Source organism: Suhomyces tanzawaensis (assembly GCF_001661415.1).
Source record: "Suhomyces tanzawaensis NRRL Y-17324 unplaced genomic scaffold CANTAscaffold_3, whole genome shotgun sequence".
NCBI lineage: Eukaryota > Fungi > Ascomycota > Pichiomycetes > Serinales > Debaryomycetaceae > Suhomyces > Suhomyces tanzawaensis.
In genome coordinates this window covers 203,100-220,520 of record NW_017963638.1, presented here as the reverse complement: position 1 = coordinate 220,520, position 17,421 = coordinate 203,100, and the positions used below count along the sequence as shown (strand labels likewise).

At 40.7% G+C, this 17,421-nt stretch overlaps 8 protein-coding genes and 2 non-coding genes across 10 annotated transcripts; 2 read left to right on the top strand and 8 right to left on the bottom strand.

Annotated features, from left to right (window-relative positions):
* Positions 1 to 83: 83 nt before the first annotated feature.
* On the bottom strand, positions 84 to 1,304 carry CANTADRAFT_49596 (alpha/beta-hydrolase; the record flags this gene model as incomplete). Its single annotated transcript, XM_020209729.1, has 1 exon — positions 84 to 1,304. One exon carries the CDS (start codon positions 1,302 to 1,304, stop codon positions 84 to 86), a length of 1,221 nt encoding a protein of 406 aa, XP_020064762.1.
* An 869-nt stretch (positions 1,305 to 2,173) lies between these two features.
* CANTADRAFT_25562 (uncharacterized protein) lies at positions 2,174 to 4,138 on the top strand. The gene is made up of 2 exons (XM_020207461.1): positions 2,174 to 2,233; positions 2,305 to 4,138. Exons 1-2 carry the CDS (start codon positions 2,221 to 2,223, stop codon positions 4,005 to 4,007), a joined length of 1,716 nt encoding a protein of 571 aa, XP_020064761.1. The 5' UTR covers positions 2,174 to 2,220; the 3' UTR covers positions 4,008 to 4,138.
* SMF3 (putative divalent metal ion transporter) lies at positions 3,919 to 5,638 on the bottom strand. Its single transcript, XM_020207460.1, has one exon. It carries the CDS (start codon positions 5,627 to 5,629, stop codon positions 4,067 to 4,069), a length of 1,563 nt encoding a protein of 520 aa, XP_020064760.1. The 5' UTR covers positions 5,630 to 5,638; the 3' UTR covers positions 3,919 to 4,066.
* Positions 5,639 to 5,775: 137 nt separating this feature from the next.
* On the top strand, positions 5,776 to 7,491 carry CANTADRAFT_48457 (uncharacterized protein; the record flags this gene model as incomplete). Its single annotated transcript, XM_020209584.1, has 1 exon — positions 5,776 to 7,491. The coding sequence occupies one exon, from the start codon at positions 5,776 to 5,778 to the stop codon at positions 7,489 to 7,491; it is 1,716 nt and encodes a 571-aa protein (XP_020064759.1).
* A 97-nt stretch (positions 7,492 to 7,588) lies between these two features.
* On the bottom strand, positions 7,589 to 8,320 carry CANTADRAFT_25560 (uncharacterized protein; the record flags this gene model as incomplete). The annotated part of the gene is made up of 1 exon (XM_020207459.1): positions 7,589 to 8,320. One exon carries the CDS (start codon positions 8,318 to 8,320, stop codon positions 7,589 to 7,591), a length of 732 nt encoding a protein of 243 aa, XP_020064758.1.
* Positions 8,321 to 8,644: 324 nt separating this feature from the next.
* Positions 8,645 to 10,778, bottom strand: PLB4.5 (Plb4.5p). Its single transcript, XM_020207458.1, has one exon. The coding sequence runs from the start codon at positions 10,770 to 10,772 to the stop codon at positions 8,763 to 8,765; it is 2,010 nt and encodes a 669-aa protein (XP_020064757.1). The 5' UTR covers positions 10,773 to 10,778; the 3' UTR covers positions 8,645 to 8,762.
* A 566-nt stretch (positions 10,779 to 11,344) lies between these two features.
* Positions 11,345 to 12,953, bottom strand: CANTADRAFT_89278 (uncharacterized protein; the record flags this gene model as incomplete). Its single annotated transcript, XM_020211545.1, has 2 exons — positions 11,345 to 12,783; positions 12,938 to 12,953. 2 exons carry the CDS (start codon positions 12,951 to 12,953, stop codon positions 11,345 to 11,347), a joined length of 1,455 nt encoding a protein of 484 aa, XP_020064756.1.
* A 318-nt stretch (positions 12,954 to 13,271) lies between these two features.
* DAL4 (allantoin permease) lies at positions 13,272 to 15,071 on the bottom strand (the record flags this gene model as incomplete). The annotated part of the gene is made up of 1 exon (XM_020206639.1): positions 13,272 to 15,071. The coding sequence occupies one exon, from the start codon at positions 15,069 to 15,071 to the stop codon at positions 13,272 to 13,274; it is 1,800 nt and encodes a 599-aa protein (XP_020064755.1).
* A 636-nt stretch (positions 15,072 to 15,707) lies between these two features.
* On the bottom strand, positions 15,708 to 15,778 carry CANTADRAFT_t86. The gene has a single exon. It is a non-coding gene; the product is annotated as a tRNA-Gly (tRNA).
* Positions 15,779 to 15,786: 8 nt separating this feature from the next.
* On the bottom strand, positions 15,787 to 15,858 carry CANTADRAFT_t85. The gene has a single exon. It is a non-coding gene; the product is annotated as a tRNA-Asp (tRNA).
* Positions 15,859 to 17,421: the final 1,563 nt, after the last annotated feature.

The window sequence follows — 17,421 nt, the reverse complement described above, 5'->3', positions numbered from 1 at the left end:
GAAACAGAATGCGGCCTATAAGCAAGAGGTCAATCACACAATAATTTGAACCAACATAAATCTAGACTGACACATACTAGACCTTACAATTTGTCGTTCAAGAACTTAGCAACTCTGTAAAGTCCGAAGTACTTTTCTTGGTCAACATCCTTTAACGTTCTCTTCTTCTTTTTGATTTCACTGAATAATGAATCCTCGAAGAAAAAGCAAGAGTCGTGGACACCCCAAGGTTCGACGTAGATTCTGACACTAGCTCCTTCAGAGCCCCCCTCTCTATGGTATGAGTGGGTTTTGGGGTCAAAAAAGTTGCCAAAGTGGCCGTATTTATGTTGAGAACGAAGTGGAACCCCCAAAGCGTAGTCACACCATTCTAAAATATCATCTCTAAAGGCTTCATCCTCACCAAGAAGAACAAAGATATCAGAATCTGGGTTTGCAAATGTGGGGATGCTGTTCCAATCAGATCTTACTTGGGGAATCTTGTTGCTTGGAGACATAAGTAACGAGTTGAGTGAATTGTCACCTACGACATGCTTGAGATGGTTCATGTCGTAGTATTGAATAATATCTCTACCGTCATTGTCGTAGAACGAATTTCCTGGTGTGAATTGACTCTCACTTGGTAAGATCTTGACCCATGGACTGATGAGAACCAACTTCGATGGGTATGGCTTATTTGGAATGTTCTCGAGTTTCAACTTTTGCGAATAGGTGAGTGCCAAATGCCCGCCAGCAGAATCACCCATCAAGATAATATTGGAGCATCCCTTACTGAGCTCAGTGTAGGAAGAGTCAAGTTCATTCAATTGGGTAGGTAAAGTGAAACCATGGCAAGCCAAGCTATAGTCCAAGAGTAATATGGACAAATTTTTGCGTTTCTCGGGATCCAACAATTGATGGATGGCCATGACTCCAGTCACCTGAGAAGGAGCTGTTTGAATGTAATACCCTCCGCCATGAAGGTATATCAAAACTGGGTCTGAAGGCTTTCTGTCTGGCTTCTCGTAGATCCAAATAGATTTGGGGTCGAACTGCTTACCGTAGTTATTGTACTTGCTGGTGATTTGTTTGTGTGCCAATGGAATAACGGAATTGATCAAGGTCTTGTTCTTCAAGAACGATATGAACCTACCATCAGGGATTGGCAAAGAAATGCCCCACCTGTAAATAACCATCTTGATTGTAGCCACAAAGCGATTCTTCAATTTTCTGTAAGGGCTTCCAATAACAAAGTATCTAAGGATATAGTAAATCAACTCAGGCGTAAGCCTGAGCATGAGCAAAGATCCTCTTACTGAAACCATTGGGCACTATGCTTCAAGATTGACGTCTTCAGCACTATATATATATGGAACCATGTGCACTTCTAAAAATTTCAGATGCTTCTATCGCCCCGCAGATGAAGACCCCGCGTTTGCAACAAAGTATAGAGTCCAAGGCATTCGGGAAATGCATGCGCTGTTTGTATCAGGTAATCAAACCAAGCGGAATTAGCTTCAACAAGTATAGCTTATTTCCAGGCTGTGGTTCTTGACAATAGTTGTTAATTGTGCACGTATAGAGTAAAATGTACGCGGAAATATCAAGTCATAAAGATTGTTCGTACCTTGCATCACGCACTTCTAGGGATAATTCCGTTTGCCTCAAAAGATGGATTGAAGACAAGAAGAAGCTGTGGGTAGATTCAAATTCAATTGCAATTAATGAGGCAACCCTTTGGGTAGAATCATTGGCTATTGTGAACTCTTCTCTGGTTGTGGATTCATGTGGTCTATACTGAATAATTTGATCTCGTAGATTGCCCAATAATTGAACGAAATGTATTAAAAGTTACTCAAATTTCTATCAAAAGCAACAAGCAAGTGAAAATAGTATGGGGGTTAGGTAACAATCACAGAACAGATATGTCAAGAAATTAACTACTTAATAGACATTTTTTTAGATTTTTATTAAATTTAAACGAAAACGCATGGCGCAACTATATTCGCTTACAGAGGTAGTAACTTACATCCTAGTCTTGCCGGTACGAAAATCTGTACAGGTAGCCTAGGATCATTCATGAACGGAAAACTCTTATGATTCAGCTTATGTGCTCTCAGTACATTTCTCTTTTGTGTAACTCTTCATAATCGCATTGGCAAAAAAGTTGAAAATACTATCAACACAGCACTCGCGAACGGATACACAATCAATCTCGAAATTTTACTACAATCTTTAAGCATGACTGTCGAGAGTAAGTACTACAATGTTGAGGCCAACAGGTGGTGATTGGAAATCTCTATGATCAAGCGTACTAACTTTTAGACCGGTTTGAGAATACTCTTTCTGACATCTTCACAGTTTACGAACACGCTGATAAAGAGTCATCAGTTTTAACTACAGAAGTATTGCCTAGCAAATTCCTTGAAAATGATCCTGCTTCTATTTTGACCTCACTCAAATCATATATTGATGGAAACAAGAATTACACGAAGACTACTATTTTAAAGAAGTACAACCAAGGTGAGTATACCGGATCCCCATACAAGCTCTACCACGATGTAAAGATCGTATCGTCCTCATTGATTTCACAACATAAGGTTGGAACCAAGGAATACAAGAATATTGATTTCTTCTACAAGTTCAGTACCGAGATCCTTTTGAGAGAAGTTAGCAGAATTCACTTATCAATTTTTAATGAACATGTGGAATCAACAGAGTTAGAAAGTCACTTGAAGCAAGATTACACTAAGATCTCCAATACATATAGCTTGACCAATGGAGAAGTGATCACCTACGTTTCTAAGCCCGAAGAACCTGAGCCAACCTCAACCCCATACTCCAACATCTACGCGAATCCAGTCCATGTTCAACCTCCAAAACAGAACAGCATTCCTTTGTTTTCATCGTTATTGGGCAAGTCGGAAGTTGACACCAACCCAACTTATGTTCCCGATCCTTATTCTATCTCCAAGGTAGTACCAAATAGGATATCTCTGTCCAGAGCATGTCTCACATTTGATTCCTTGTCTCCTGCTCTTCCAAAGTTTTTGGCTGGCTCCGAGAATAGTCAAACTGAAATTTTACATGATTTCTTTCACCCCTTGTGGTATACCATCCCCGTCCCCACTTGGTTGGACTATAAGGCCGATTTGATTAAGCCTCCTACTGCTTTACCCATCCAAAATGTTGCTGTATCTGCACCAACTTCCTCCGCAATTAACGAAAAAGGTACTTCCATAAAACCAACATTGGCAGTCTTACAACAAAGAGGTAGTGGTTCAGATCCGGCATCTACAGTGGCAACATTAATTCAAGGACCAGGAGATTCATTCAGATCTTTCGCCCCTAATGTAGATCTGAAAGATGCTATTGTTACTGAAGAGTTGAAAGGAAAAATATGGCTCCATCATTTAGGATTCGCCGAAATTGACCAATTCAGAGCAAAGTACGAAAAGAAAGTAGATGTTGCATCTGGAGTCAGCAAATCAGAAGAAGAAGAATCTAAACTGGTACAGAAGCCAATCGATAAAAAGGAAGAAGTGAAGGACGAAGATCCAATGGAAGTTACAGATGAGGTTACAGATGAGATCAACGTGAAGAACTTGGTTCAATGGGACCCAGAACAAATAGAAGTCTTGAAGTTCTTGAGAAGAGAAAAAGCTTCCATCACCGAATCTCCAAAAGCCTTGCAAAGGTTGATCTCCACTCTCACATTAAAGTTAAATAAATTGCGTCAAGAGAGATTCCTCCATGCTGATGCCAAGAGCCAGTCCTTGCCTTCTTCCGAAGAAATAACAACCTACAGAAAAATAGAGAAATTGGTCACAATTGCTATCAAGTTGTATAATGTGTCTCCTGGCGATTTTCCATATCAGTTCAGCAAAAAGTTACCTGTTTTAACAACCGAATACACCGGTGTCTTGCCTGGGATTTCACAAAGCAAAATTCAACCCATGATGCCTTCCAACGTCAACAGAAGATTGCCAAGTATAAGAGGTCCTTACAAGAAGAAAAACAGGTTCTAGAAATATTCCGTCATTTCATGGCTTTTGTAATCTATCGTGTATTTTTAATAAAACTATAATCAGATATCAGCACCATTTGCGAATGCATATATCAAGTAGAAGTTCAAAAAGGTGATCAACAGCCATGTAGCAATACTGGCGTTTCTGAGGAAAACACCATTCTCAAAAGTGAACTTTCTAACTCTTACTTCTTGCGTACCGTCTTCGGACAGTTCACTATGCAACAACAAGCTTGACTCTTCATTGGTGTTTGTGGTAGTGTCATAGACAGTCATATACTCCTTTCTACTAGTAAACCAAATCAATGGCGCACTGACGATCGGTAAAATGAAACTCAACACCACCTGGGAAGAATTCATAATCTTTGATACTCCTTCTCTCCCTAATACCATTATAACAATTAAAACTGGAATTATGGCCAAAGTTCTGGTGACAATTCTGCGAATCCAAGGTTTGATAGTCCAATTTATAAAGCCTTCACTAATAATTTGACCAGCCATGGTACATACAATACCAGCACTCTGACCCGAAAACAACATGGACAATGCAAACACCAAGCCGGCAGCTGGAGAAATGTAGTAGGATAACATTTCATAGATAGACAATAAGTCCGCTTCTTCAGCATCTGGTTTGCCAAAGAGTGTGGAGCCTGCAACGATCAAAATTGCTGAATTAACGAAGACGGCCACAATAAAAAGGGACAAAATGAGCTCAATATATGAATAATTAAGACAATATTTGATAGCCTGATAAGAGGGCCTATATTTCGTCCTCAAATTTGAGCCATCAGAAATGCTTTGAAATTTGTGCAAAGTTGCCGTCAAGTTATTATCTTGGTCAACTTCCTCTTCCGTAGCTTCATCTTCAACTGGTTCTTGAATATTACCAATTTTGACATCATAATCCTTCAATCTTGGTTGAACCAAGGCGGATCCCAAGAAAAGTGAGTGTGGCATAACCGTACTACCAACGATCCCGCAAGATAAGAACAATGCATTCAGCTCTTTGAAAATTTCTTTGTTGATTGGGAGGAAACCCTCAATAATAGCCAAGAACGAACCTGGTGGGAAATCACACTTGAACAATTCTAAAACAAAGCAGATGCACGTACAGAAGACTAAAATTGACACCAAGAATTCGAAAACCTTGGTTTGTTTTAAACTGCCATCTTTATGGTACGCGAAAAGGATGATCAAAACGTCAAGAATAGTGATCAAAACACCGTAAGCTAATGGAATTCCAAACAAGATTTCCAAGGCGATGGCAGTTCCCACCACCTCGGCCAAATCAGTTGCAATAATTGCCAATTCGGCGCAGGCATATAGGGTGAGGTTCAATTGATAAGGCAAATGTAACCTGCACATTTCTGCCAAGTCTAACCCTGTGATAGTACCAAGCTTAACACACAATGATTGCAAAATCACGGCAAAAATGTTGGACATGAATATCAGAAAGCACAATTTGTACTGATACAGAGCACCAGACGAGACTGAAGTCAGGTAATTGCCCGGATCCATGTAGCTAACACTAACCACCAAGCCAGGGCCAATGAAGGCTGCATATTTCTTTAAGACCTTGGATACCCGTAGGGCATACCGGTTCGACAGAATAGCACTGAACATGAAAATGATAGACTATGGAGTATTCTGGAGTTGAGGCATTTGGAGTCCCCGGGCTGTATACAGGCACTCACTAAGCGAGGCACGTGACCGGTAACCATTTTCAATTGTTCTAGCTGTAGCGAATGAAATCCACTTCTGTCAATATCATGGTCTCCGTACGAATTGGTGGGCAGTTGGCGAAGATACCGCGGCATTCGATCTGGAGGTACGGTCTTGTTGCTCGCTTCAAGTCGTCTATCTCAATTGAACCCGTAATTAATGAAGTACCCTATGCAACAGTTGAGGAGAAAACGCTGTCCTCGAGAGTCTCAAACCCGGAAGCTTTGATTGCAGAGCTTGAAAAATATACCAAATACTTCCCAAAAGACAGATTAACAAATGGCCAGATACAGTCCTATAAATATCTAGTGAGAGGTTCAAACGATCACCAAACAATCAGAGTTGGAATAATTTATGCTGACCAGGCGGCTAGATCACGCTCGAAAGTGGTAGAAAGTTTGCTTGCAGACCCTTTGGCGCTGGAGAATCAAGTTTGGTACGATCCTGTCAAGTCCAGATCCAGGAGCAGAATAAATAAATTTGTGTCTCTTGACAGCCTTGGCGAGAATCAAGAAAAGGGCGAAGATCTATACGGGGTGCAATCTCCATTGTTAAATGCTGCCATCAGACCTTCCTTTTCAGAATCGCTTCAGCTGATAAGATCATATGATGACAGTAATATTGTCTTGACAGAGATCCAGGAGTTGGACCAATTAAATGCATCCGAGTATCACTATTTAATCAATGTTGCTACAGAACTTGAGCAGCTCATTTCGTCTCCTTACCCAAAGGATATACAAAGTAAAATCTTGTTAAACATAATTGACAACACAGAATATTCTCCATTCTCATCTGAGAGCACTCCTGTGACATTTGATACAGTCAATGTTCAGTCACATACAATCAAAATCGATTCAAATCTTGTTTACAATGGGATTGAGGAGTTCTTAAAGTTTGATACCAAAGCTGGCACTGTGTATATCGACTCCATTCAGAATAGTAATATTTTGGAACTCTATAAAGCAATTGTTTGGTACCTGAAAACCCATACGTTGACGCAATGGTTATTGCATGGAATCAAATTTCAAGTCAAAGGTTCAATAGAGAATAACGAAAATTTGCGTATCGATCTTGCAGGAATCAAAGATCAGGAAATCAATAGATATAGCCAGCTTGTGCATCTGGAATTACAAGATCACTTGATCCCTGATACCAGATCTTTTTTCAAGAAGAATTTAGCTTGGTGGAAGCTCTACTATAAGAACGATAATGTGGAATATGATCTCAAAGATTTCTTCAATAAATCCTTCATGAATAATAGCATTGAGAAATATAACTACTTGAGAGGACATATCGTTTCTCAGCTACAAAACCAAAGCTTTGCAAATTATAGTTCAGAGAAGGAGAAATCCAATCCCTTGTTTGAAATGAAGTACCAATTGATAAACCAGAGACTTTCAACCGAAATTCAACCTCATGTATATAAAATTTTGGGAAAGGCGTTTACATTGTATCAGTTACCAATTTCCGTCATATCATTCCTTTCTTACCAATATTTCGACTTTTCATCGAATGCTGCTTTTGCTCTTGGATTATTAGGCTGGGTAGTTGGATTTAATCAAGTTTCCAAAGCATGGACTGCGATCACGTCAAAGTGGAGTAATAACTTATTTGAAGAAGTCAGATTATGTGTTGGTAAAGATTGTATTGAGAAAGGGTTGTTACAAGAATTCTCTGTTCGTTTCGAAGAGGAACAGAAACTCTACAAGATTAAGCAAGAGGTTCTAAAGAGTATTGATAAAGAATGTAAGATTAAGGTATAAGGTAATATACACGGATTAAATAATTTAAATGCAAAGTTTCTGGAGTCAGAAAGCGGATGTGACAGCGTGATTTTTCCACTTAAACTCCATTAATTCATTAAAGAGATGGAGGAGCAGATTCTGCTTGACGAGAGCGTTTCAACTCTAACTGTTGCTCCAATCTGTCAAACTCTTTCAATGCAATCTCTTCCTCTGGGTCCAAGATTTGGACTACCTCTTTGACTTCCTCAATGTAGTGCATCAACATCGATTCAATACCATGCTTTAATGTGTCTTCACTCGATGAACAGGTTTTGCAGGCACCTTGCAACTTCAAGAATACAGATCCAGTTTCTTCATCGAAACCTTTATATTCGATGTCTCCACCATCGTCTTGAATGGCAGGTCTAATTCTAGTTTCGATTAATTCTTTGATCATGGAAACAATCTCAGAGTCGGCCTCCTCAGCCGCAGTGGATTCCTTGGCACTTTGTTCAATCAATTCGCGAGTTATCACTGGCTCCTTCTTGGAGGTCAAGAAGTTATCCATCAATTCTACCACCTCTGGTCTCAAGTTAGCCCAATTGATGTGGTCTAGTTTGTTGACAGTCAAAAAATCGTGACCCAACATGACTGACCTGATACCTTCCACCTTGAACAACTTCAACGCCAAAGGGGAATGTATGGCTTGTAATGTGGAAGTGAATTCAAAGGTCTTGTTGGGAATGGGTGAGATCTGGCATTCAGGTGAGATAAATTTAAGAGCGTTAGGGTTGGGGGTGGGTAATGTTTTGAAGGAAAATAGTCTGCGGGACAATGCGTTTAACACTGGTGTCCTATTAGAAAACATTGTTGCTGTAGATAGTAGTTGAGCTTCCTAACGTATATATAACCTCAGCTCGATATTCGGCTTCGGAACCGAAAAATAGTGATCCCCAGATTAGTCAGGAGTCGTGCACTGCTGACTATGGCAAACATACTATTGGGTGACCATTCCAACCCGCACCCTATATGCCGGACATGGTTATAGCGGTCCCAAATGCCCACTACGAACATCTCTTCCTCACTGGGTAAATAGAGTAAACAAAGGAGGAGAGCTTGTTCTACGTATCCTTGTCATGACAGTTAGGTCCAATATGTCGCACTTTGTGTGATTGCTAAGAAATCCAGATATATCGTTAATCACTAAAGGTGCCATCCATGTCATTTTTCGCAGCTACTGATTCCTTTCGGAGCAATCTATTGCCTATATCATTATTTATCGTTATTTCGGGTAAATCTTTTGGGGTATCCTAGAAGGTAAGGGCCACAACTAACAAAGCCATCAATGATAAGGTAGCATTGACGGACGAAAATCTTGTAGCTGCGTTTTCGGACCTCTTAATTTGGAAAAGGCTAAAAGAACTAGTTTCAGGGTCCCCAGGGTTAGCCTTCAATGACATTGGTCCATTGGTCAACCCAGTGTTAGTGAAATTCAGAGCACCATCGAAGTCCTTGGGTACTCCTTTAGCAATCGACCCATCCCAGCAGTATCTTTCAAAACATTTCTTACATTGGTCGGTTTGTTGTATTCCTCTTCTTTCTTCTTCCCTCCTGATAACGGCACATGCAACACAGCTTCTCCATTCAGAATCAATAGTTCCGTTCAACTGGGTACCTATGTCAAGTCCGTTTTGGATCATACTCTTCTTTGCAGAATCAGAGTAAGCAAGTTGGAATGTAGAAGTGTTGGAGTAATATTGGAATGGTCTGTTGGCCATGTAGACAACGATGGGAGGAGTCTTGTCATCCTTGACCAAATCAGTCAAGTTTTTAGCATCACAACCGAAGAAAACTGGTTTAGCTGTCAAGTTGTTGGCAAGGAAAGTGTAGACATCAGGCACATATGGACAAATGGTGGTCTTGCCTTGGTCCAGGAATTGCCTGGCGTAGGTGGCGACTAAAGAGGAGCCATTAGGATAACTATTCTCCCTGTCATTTCCGTTATCAAAGGCAAAGGCGATGTCCACATTTCTCTCGGTATTGAGAAGCGAAGATAAGGGAATAGTTTCACCTCCCAAACCACCATCTATAAGGTAAAGTGAATCTGAACTAGTGATATTGTTGGATTTTGCGTATTGAGACTTGTAAAAGGGGTTGGGAGTATAGTTAGCAACATCTTTCTCGTCTCCAGATAAGGCGTTCAAGAATCTTCTAACTATTGGCTTCATAATCCAACTAAGTCCCATACAATCCTCACATACCAATGTGTTCAAGAACTGGTTAAACAAGGAACTTGAAGTACCCATTACAAATCCAGCATTGTCATATCCAGCGATACATGAGCCATTGTTTGGCTTACCATTGGTAACATTTGTCCCAATATACTTCAAGTCAGTGAAGGTGTTCAAAGAGGGGTCAAAGGATCCCATTTCAAATGGGTTAAACTCAACGACTGTGGAATTCAAACTGTAGGTTAATGTATCAGGCTTTCTTCCCAAGGCATTTAAAATTGGGAAAGGCATCGAGTGGTTGGCAAAGACTGGTTCGTCCCTCAAATCAGACCAGGTTGTACCAGCACCATGGCCATTTTCAGGTTTAAGCAACTGGTAAGACAAACCTCTTCCCCAGTAATCCGTCAATGTTTCGTTGAATCCTGCGTTGGCCTTTGCGTTAATATCATACTCGATGGATGTATTTGTTACGTCCCACCAGTTCATATGAGTAAGTGCCCCTTTAAGATTCAAAAAGGCAATGTCAGCATATAATCTCCAGGTACTTGTGGTGTTAACCAACTGTCTTGTATCGGTAATATTCCAAAGATCAAACTCATTTTTAAACACAATATCTTGAACACTGCTGAAGTTGTTGAATGCAAGAGATCCTAACATCCACGCACCTCCTGATAAGGCACTGATGTAATTGGAACTCTGCAAAAGACCACCTAACCCAGTTGCATTTGAGCCAAAGTCTGTTCTGTTGTCCAAGGCTGCCAACTGGCCAGCACCACTTAACATGGCCCGGTAACCACCGCCCGAGAACGCCAAAGCAATCGAAACGGAAGAGTTATCCGTAATAAACTTTTCTGGGTTGATACCCTTTAATTTGGAGTCTTTGAGAAACTCGATCAAGGCAGCATTGCTCTTCTTTTGTCTCTCTTTTAACCAATCTTGTTCTTGTTTAGAAATAGAGTTAGCTTCTCTAATAAGGGTAGTGTTGGAACTTGGACACTTGACAACTCCTGGAGCGTAACCCCCTGTTGGAGACTTAGCAAGCACTACAGAGACAAGTAGCGTGATATACACATAAATTAGGCTCCACATCGTTACCAGTCAACAAGTATGACAGGAACGTCAGGGTATTTATACATTTGTTGGATTTAGTAACGGCATCCCCAGAAAATATGGCATATTCCGCAACTTAATGCAAGTACATGCATGTTTTAAGTTGTACACTCGATTTTAGCCATTGAAATAAGTCTAGTCGACGATGATGTACCTCCTTGCATGTATTATTATGCCTGTTCCTACCAATCTGTGGGTTGGCACCCGGTGGCATCTGGCTGATTTTGGCAAGAACGTTGAGGGTTTTCGCAGTCTTTCCCAAAATGGAAATTCTGTTTCGTGCACTTTCCTAAAACGGCAAAGCAATTGGAAGACTGCGCTTCGGCTATAACCTCTATGTATCAGAAATTCTTTGATGCTATTGTCACCTTGCTATTTGGAGGTTTTCAGCGTAAAAACGTATCGCAACAAAACGTACCGAGATTTTATGGAGATACAAAGCTAATTTGAAACGCAAGGCTCTAATTTTCCTTGCTTGGCTCTAAATTTGCCACCAGGGGCATAGTCTATGAATTTAAATAATGGTGATCTCACCCACGAAGCGCAGCTATCTAGTCTTTGTGGGACGAATCAACTGATCCTTTTGTGACAATCTCGTGTATCGCACTGTTCGTGTCAAAAGGATTGTCTATATATAAGTTGTGGCCACCTTGCTTGATTTTCTGGAAGTTTATCGTTGTTTGATCTGAGGAATTCTTCCGGATGAGTTGAACCATTTTCTCCCCTGCCTCAGCATTCATGAAGTCAAATTGCCCGTACAATACGTCAATCTTGAAATCATGCTTGCTTGACCTGTAGAAAGCATCAAACTTGTCATACAATGGCCACTTGCTAACGGTAGCGGGAGTTAAAAGATTCTTGATGTAAATGTCACTGTTCGAACCACCAGTTATGGAGTTGTACAAGTACTCTATTATCAAAAGGCATTCCTTTTTGGTTCCGATGACAGTATCATTTTCGCTCTTAATCACTTTTTCGGACCCACCTAAATTGTCAATCACCTTGTTGATGTTGGAAAGCTTTCGGTACCAAGTGTTGAAGTAGTATCTGTATCCCCAAGGACCAAAAATCTTAAGAAATATGGGCATAAATGGTAGAATGTAGTACCACTTTCTCACGTGCTCGTTACTCAATATTGGAACTCGAGAAAGGAACTTGTATGAGGTAGGATCTAAATCAGGGACAAATTCTGACTTATTTTCCTGAAGGATATCACTAGTGACAGAATGGACGTGTCTCTCTACTCCCACAGGGGACAACAAAATCAAGTGTTTGAGGTTATCAGGATACTTCAAAGAATATGAACCTGACCAGTACCCACCAAAAGAATGTCCGATTAAATAGTCAATCTGGCCAATATCAGAAGCTATCCTCCAATTCTCTATTGCTTCAATATAAAACTTCTCAATTTCTTCTAATAGTGGTTTGTAATGTTCTTGATACTGCGAGAATTCATTTCTATCGATAGTAAAACTATCAACCAACTTATAATATTTATTGTATAAATTGCTTTTATCGTTGGGCCTGGAATCTTTTATCTTTAAGGAAGGGCATTGTTTGATAAACCAGTGATTCACTCCCTCGTACTCGATCTTTGGGTTGGAAGACAAGCCGAACGTAATATTATCCAAGAAATGAATATGATAATTGAACTTCTTATCATTTTTGAACTTATTGATGAGTTGAAAGTTTCTAGCAAAACATCCCAAGGATGCCCCATATCCATGTATGAACACTAGATGCTTTGTCTGATACTTTTCATCGTTAATGATTTTGAATCCTACCTCATTGATGTGATTTCCGGTCGAATCGATGATAGTCTGCTTATCCTCTCTGATCATATCCTCATTTTCTGGCCTGCTCTTCAGTACCATCAACTCTACAAGCTCATCCTGAACTTCTTTAAGTCTATTTCTCTTCAATGACTGCCTCCAGTACTGAAATGCTTCCGAGAGGCTCAAGCCATCAAGCTTTTGCTCATTTCGCTTGCCTGAGTGAAAGCTTGCTGAAAATGTCTGACTTCTGGATGAAGATTTTAGAATGGCTCTTGAAGCCAGCCTTGGAAGGACCAAACGTATCATCGACCACTATGACTCTGTCTTACTGGGCTAATATCCGATGACGTATTTTAGGACTTCACTCACAAGTCAAGATTCTCATTCTCGGGCACGTGATATTCACTTTTTATTGTGGGTTATGAACTTTCAGGTTTTATCAGATTAACTAAAAGAGGGTCAAACTTCCGGAAAAACCTGAATCATAGATAAAATTAGGTCATAGCACAGCCTAACATCATCATATGTACCATCTAAAATCTTCGCTTGGCTTATTGTGTCTTCGCTTGGCTCAAAAACGTGTCACAATTTGTGAGGGTGCACCGCTTAGACCTGTTTTATGTTTTTGCATCCATATTACATCACGCTAACAAATGTTGCTAAGATAAAAATTAAAATACGCTATACATAGAATTGAAATTAGTTAAGACAGGTTGGCCCCTAAGCTCTTCTCTTCATCATATTTGTTAAAAGAGTTACCAGTAGCATACGAGGTTTCAATACCATGATGGACGACATGTCCTTGCAATAACTCATCAAAGTCCTCAACATCAGGAGACTCTTCGAACCATGCCTTCTCGAAGGCACCAACCTGTGGAGTACCTTCCACTGGACTCAAGCGACACAAAGTTCCATAAATGATGAAAGCTGAGAAGAATCCCATAAAGAAGTTTAATCTATAAACTTCAGTGGCCCCGATTGGTACCTTGTGTGTCTCAGTAGCACCAACGAATCCAACAATATTTGGTAAAATACCACAAATGTATGCAACGTAAGCTCTCCAGTTGCATCCTATGACGTTAAATCTATAGATGGACTTGGTAGTTGGCTCTTCTGGGGCAAACAAGGAATATAAGTGTGTCAACTTGATGTAACCTCTTCTAACATAGAAATAATCACAAGCAACAACACCAGCAACCGATGAAAGGAAAACGGAGTAAGCAGATAAGTAGGTAGTAAATTTGGACGAGGTGGAAGTGAGTTTCCATGGACAGATACAGAGAGCCAAGGCTGCACAGATGTAACCACCTCTTCTGATGTTTAAGAATCTTGGAAGAACGGCTGACACATCGGTACCAAAAGAAAGAGAGTTGGCAGAAATATTAGTACCCAATTGGGCCAATGCAAAGGCCAACCCGATCAAGAACACACCTGCTCTATTTCCTGAAGAGTAGTCGTCCAAAAATCTACCCAAAACATCCAATGGAGACCAGTATGGCTCGCCGTAGAGATCAATGGATGCGGAAGTAACCAAGATACCGATCAACGAGGTGATCGAGAAACACAAGGGAATGGTGATGGTGTAGACCAAGTATTTCATGCTAAATGAAGGCTTATCAGCAAAACGTGCGAAATCTGGAGCATTCACGATCAAGGTTGCAAAATTGGCAAGGGAATTCATAGTGGATTCAACAAAGGCCCATGCGAGGTCCTTACCGTGAACCTTAGACCCTTGGTGGATGGCAGGGCCGGCTCCCTTAGCCTTGACCAAAGTCCAAATCAAGAAGGCGAAACCTGCAGTAGGTGCAACGTATGCCTTGACTGTGAAAAGATGTCTTATCTTGTGAGGAGGGAACCAAATGAAGGGTAATGAACACAACCAGAAAAGGAAGAAGCACAAAAACTTGTAGGTAGTCAAGTCTGNATCGCTGATGTGGTTAGGCATGGTCTTGTCAAGGTTCTGTCCAAAAAGGGCTCTCAACATGACTTCAAAACATGGGCCTGCAATAGAACACTGTACGGCATACCACACTGCAGACATCACCACTCTGTTAATTACAGGCCACAAGGCACCATAAATACCAAATGACGATCTTGCAGCAACAGGGAAGGAGATGTGATATTGGAGACCGATTCTGGCACCTATGGACACGAAGATACCGCACAACAAGTAGCCCAACCAGACAGACAACCAGGTCTGCCACCAGTTCATACCACCGTCCTGAATACCAGTGGCAGCAATTTGCCAAGTGTTGATATTAAACGAGTCAGCAATCCAGAAGAATACGTAGTTGAACCAGGACCAAGTTCTACGAGCTTCTTCCACAGGACGCAAGTCGTAGTTGTAAAGATACATCTGGGATGTGGTGAGATCGCCCTTGGGCTGGACCTCGAAGATCCGAACCAATTTCTCTTTGAAAGATTCATTCTTGAACGAAATAGTGCTGATGTCGCCTTCGGCCACCTCGCTCTCTTGTGGGGACGGGTTCTTTTCGTCCTTCATTGTGTTGATATTGGTGAGAGAAGCTGATACGCTACAATCTACGGAAATGCATCTATTTATATGCTACCAACCCCACTATAGGCCATCGAGTAAATGAAACTGATCGTCGGAGTCGGTACGGCGTCGGGCTCATGATCGGTATAGATTACAGTTTTTGTGCTGCGATTAGAGCAGGGCCCTTGTTGTGAACCTGCATGGTATTAGTATTCTTTCTGGTCATGGCAATCGCAAGACACACAAGCAAGTGTCGAGACAGAGAATGCAAGTGGTGTAGCAAGCCAAGCAAAGACTTTTTAACGCTTAGCAAGCTGACGTAGTTGTCGAGATATCCGTTCTTGTGGACGAAAGGCTAGCTCGATGACTTGGAAATTTACTGGTGAAGGCTTTGGTCCAGATTTGAGGGGTTTGAAAACCCTTATCGCAACTCAAATATCATTTTCCAACCTTTACTATCAGGAGTTATCGCACAGATTAAGGCAATAATTGAGTCTCAATCCACGCGGAAAATAAATGGCCGTCGGCGCGAGAATCTCGCCTATTTGGCGATAAGATAGATATTCCCCTACATATATCAGCAGATTGTGGGGCTGTTAGACCGTTTACATGCACTTCATATGTTAAAAAACTAAAAAAGAATGCGCAAACCCGGAATCGAACCGGGGGCCCAACGATGGCAACGTTGGATTTTACCACTAAACCATTTGCGCAATGGAAACTCCGCGACGGGGAATTGAACCCCGGTCTACCACGCGACAAGCGGTAATTCTAGCCACTAAACTATCACGGATGATTTCTTGAAAGAGAAATTCGGTGCTTTGTGTCACTGTCACTTTCTTGTATAAATTGGTTAGGGAACGACCCTGGAAAATTTATGTGCCACCCCAAAGGTCAGCTTCTAATACAAACAGCATAGATAAAAAGAGTATTAGGAGCCTAGTAGCGGTCTAGAGGAACGAAAGCGTGAGATTTGAAAAGTTCATGCTCTTGAAATTAGGGATTATAGGCTTAGTACGCGCCATAGGTAGGGGTAATAAGCAAGATAAGAGGTAGAGCTCCATGATAAGGGGGTTGCAGATTACGAAACCTATAAAAGCATAGCGAAATTCTTATGAATCGTGAAGTGCATCACAAAATGCTGAGAAAAGACACTGCACTGCAATAAATATATATCACCCGTACCCAAACATGATACAGTAACATACTTCCGCCCCAGATTCAACTAGGGTAAGTCCTAGACTGTTGCTTCAGTTGGAATCACCCGTTCTAACTAGCGAGAGCAAGAGCTTATCACATTCTAAACCTTCTTGAGGGCAAGCACTACTTAATGACATACATGAGCTATATGATGATCATAAACCTCACAACCCTCCAAGGGAAATTAAGGATTTATTCCCCAATAATTTTTCACTTGGAAAACGACTTCATTTCGATGATAATGAAAAAATGAATACCTTTGATGGTTAATGGTTTGAGGTCAATTGGTTGACCCCAGTAAGTAACTCCAGGTAAATCAGACTCAATCTTATTTTCCCAGAGAGAGGTCAGAAACTTCTCTGTATGGTGAGGTTGTTCTCAAAGTCAAACCCTTCTTCGTATGAAATTGCAAATCATTTAAGGAAATCACCAATCGCAGTTAGCTTACTCAATGGGTGAAGGTTTTAGATGCTGAGCTTAACCGAGCCATTGACCCCGTAAAAGTGCTGGAAAATTAGAGTTTGAATGGGTTTGGGCTTTTTGCAATGAAAAGACTCGGAAATTGACCTTACTACTTGAGATGGCTTGTAATAGCAAATGCGCTGCTGTTCAAGAGTTTCAAGTTTGGAATGTTGAACGTGATAGGGTTCTTATAGGTCATGATCCGAATCATAAACCCCGATCAGTGAACTTTCAACAAAGCTTTTAACAAAATAAGCTTAGAGCTTGTATACAATTGTAAAATCTCGTACTAATATCTCACTTAACGGTATCTTTCGGAGATTAGCTCTTATATCCCTCTAATTAGTTAAATAATCTTTTTGTTGGAAGATTTCTCTTCTTGATCTGTTGATATTTGCCTTGGGGAATATTTGTCTTCTCTTTCCTAAGCACGTTCGGTTCAGTGGTGACACCAAGGGCACTTTAACCATTAAATAAGCATTCTCATATCTTCAAAGCAGCTCATTACTTATTCATCGGTAACTACCAGTGTTATGATGTGAGGAGACAGAAAGCTATTATATTCATTTCATACTAAATTTTTGATCGATATGTTGATAGTAGTTTCTCTGACAGCTTTTTATGAAATTTTAATTGAAAATACTCAACTTTGGGAAATGCTCAGTACATATAGAGCTGTATAAACATACAATAC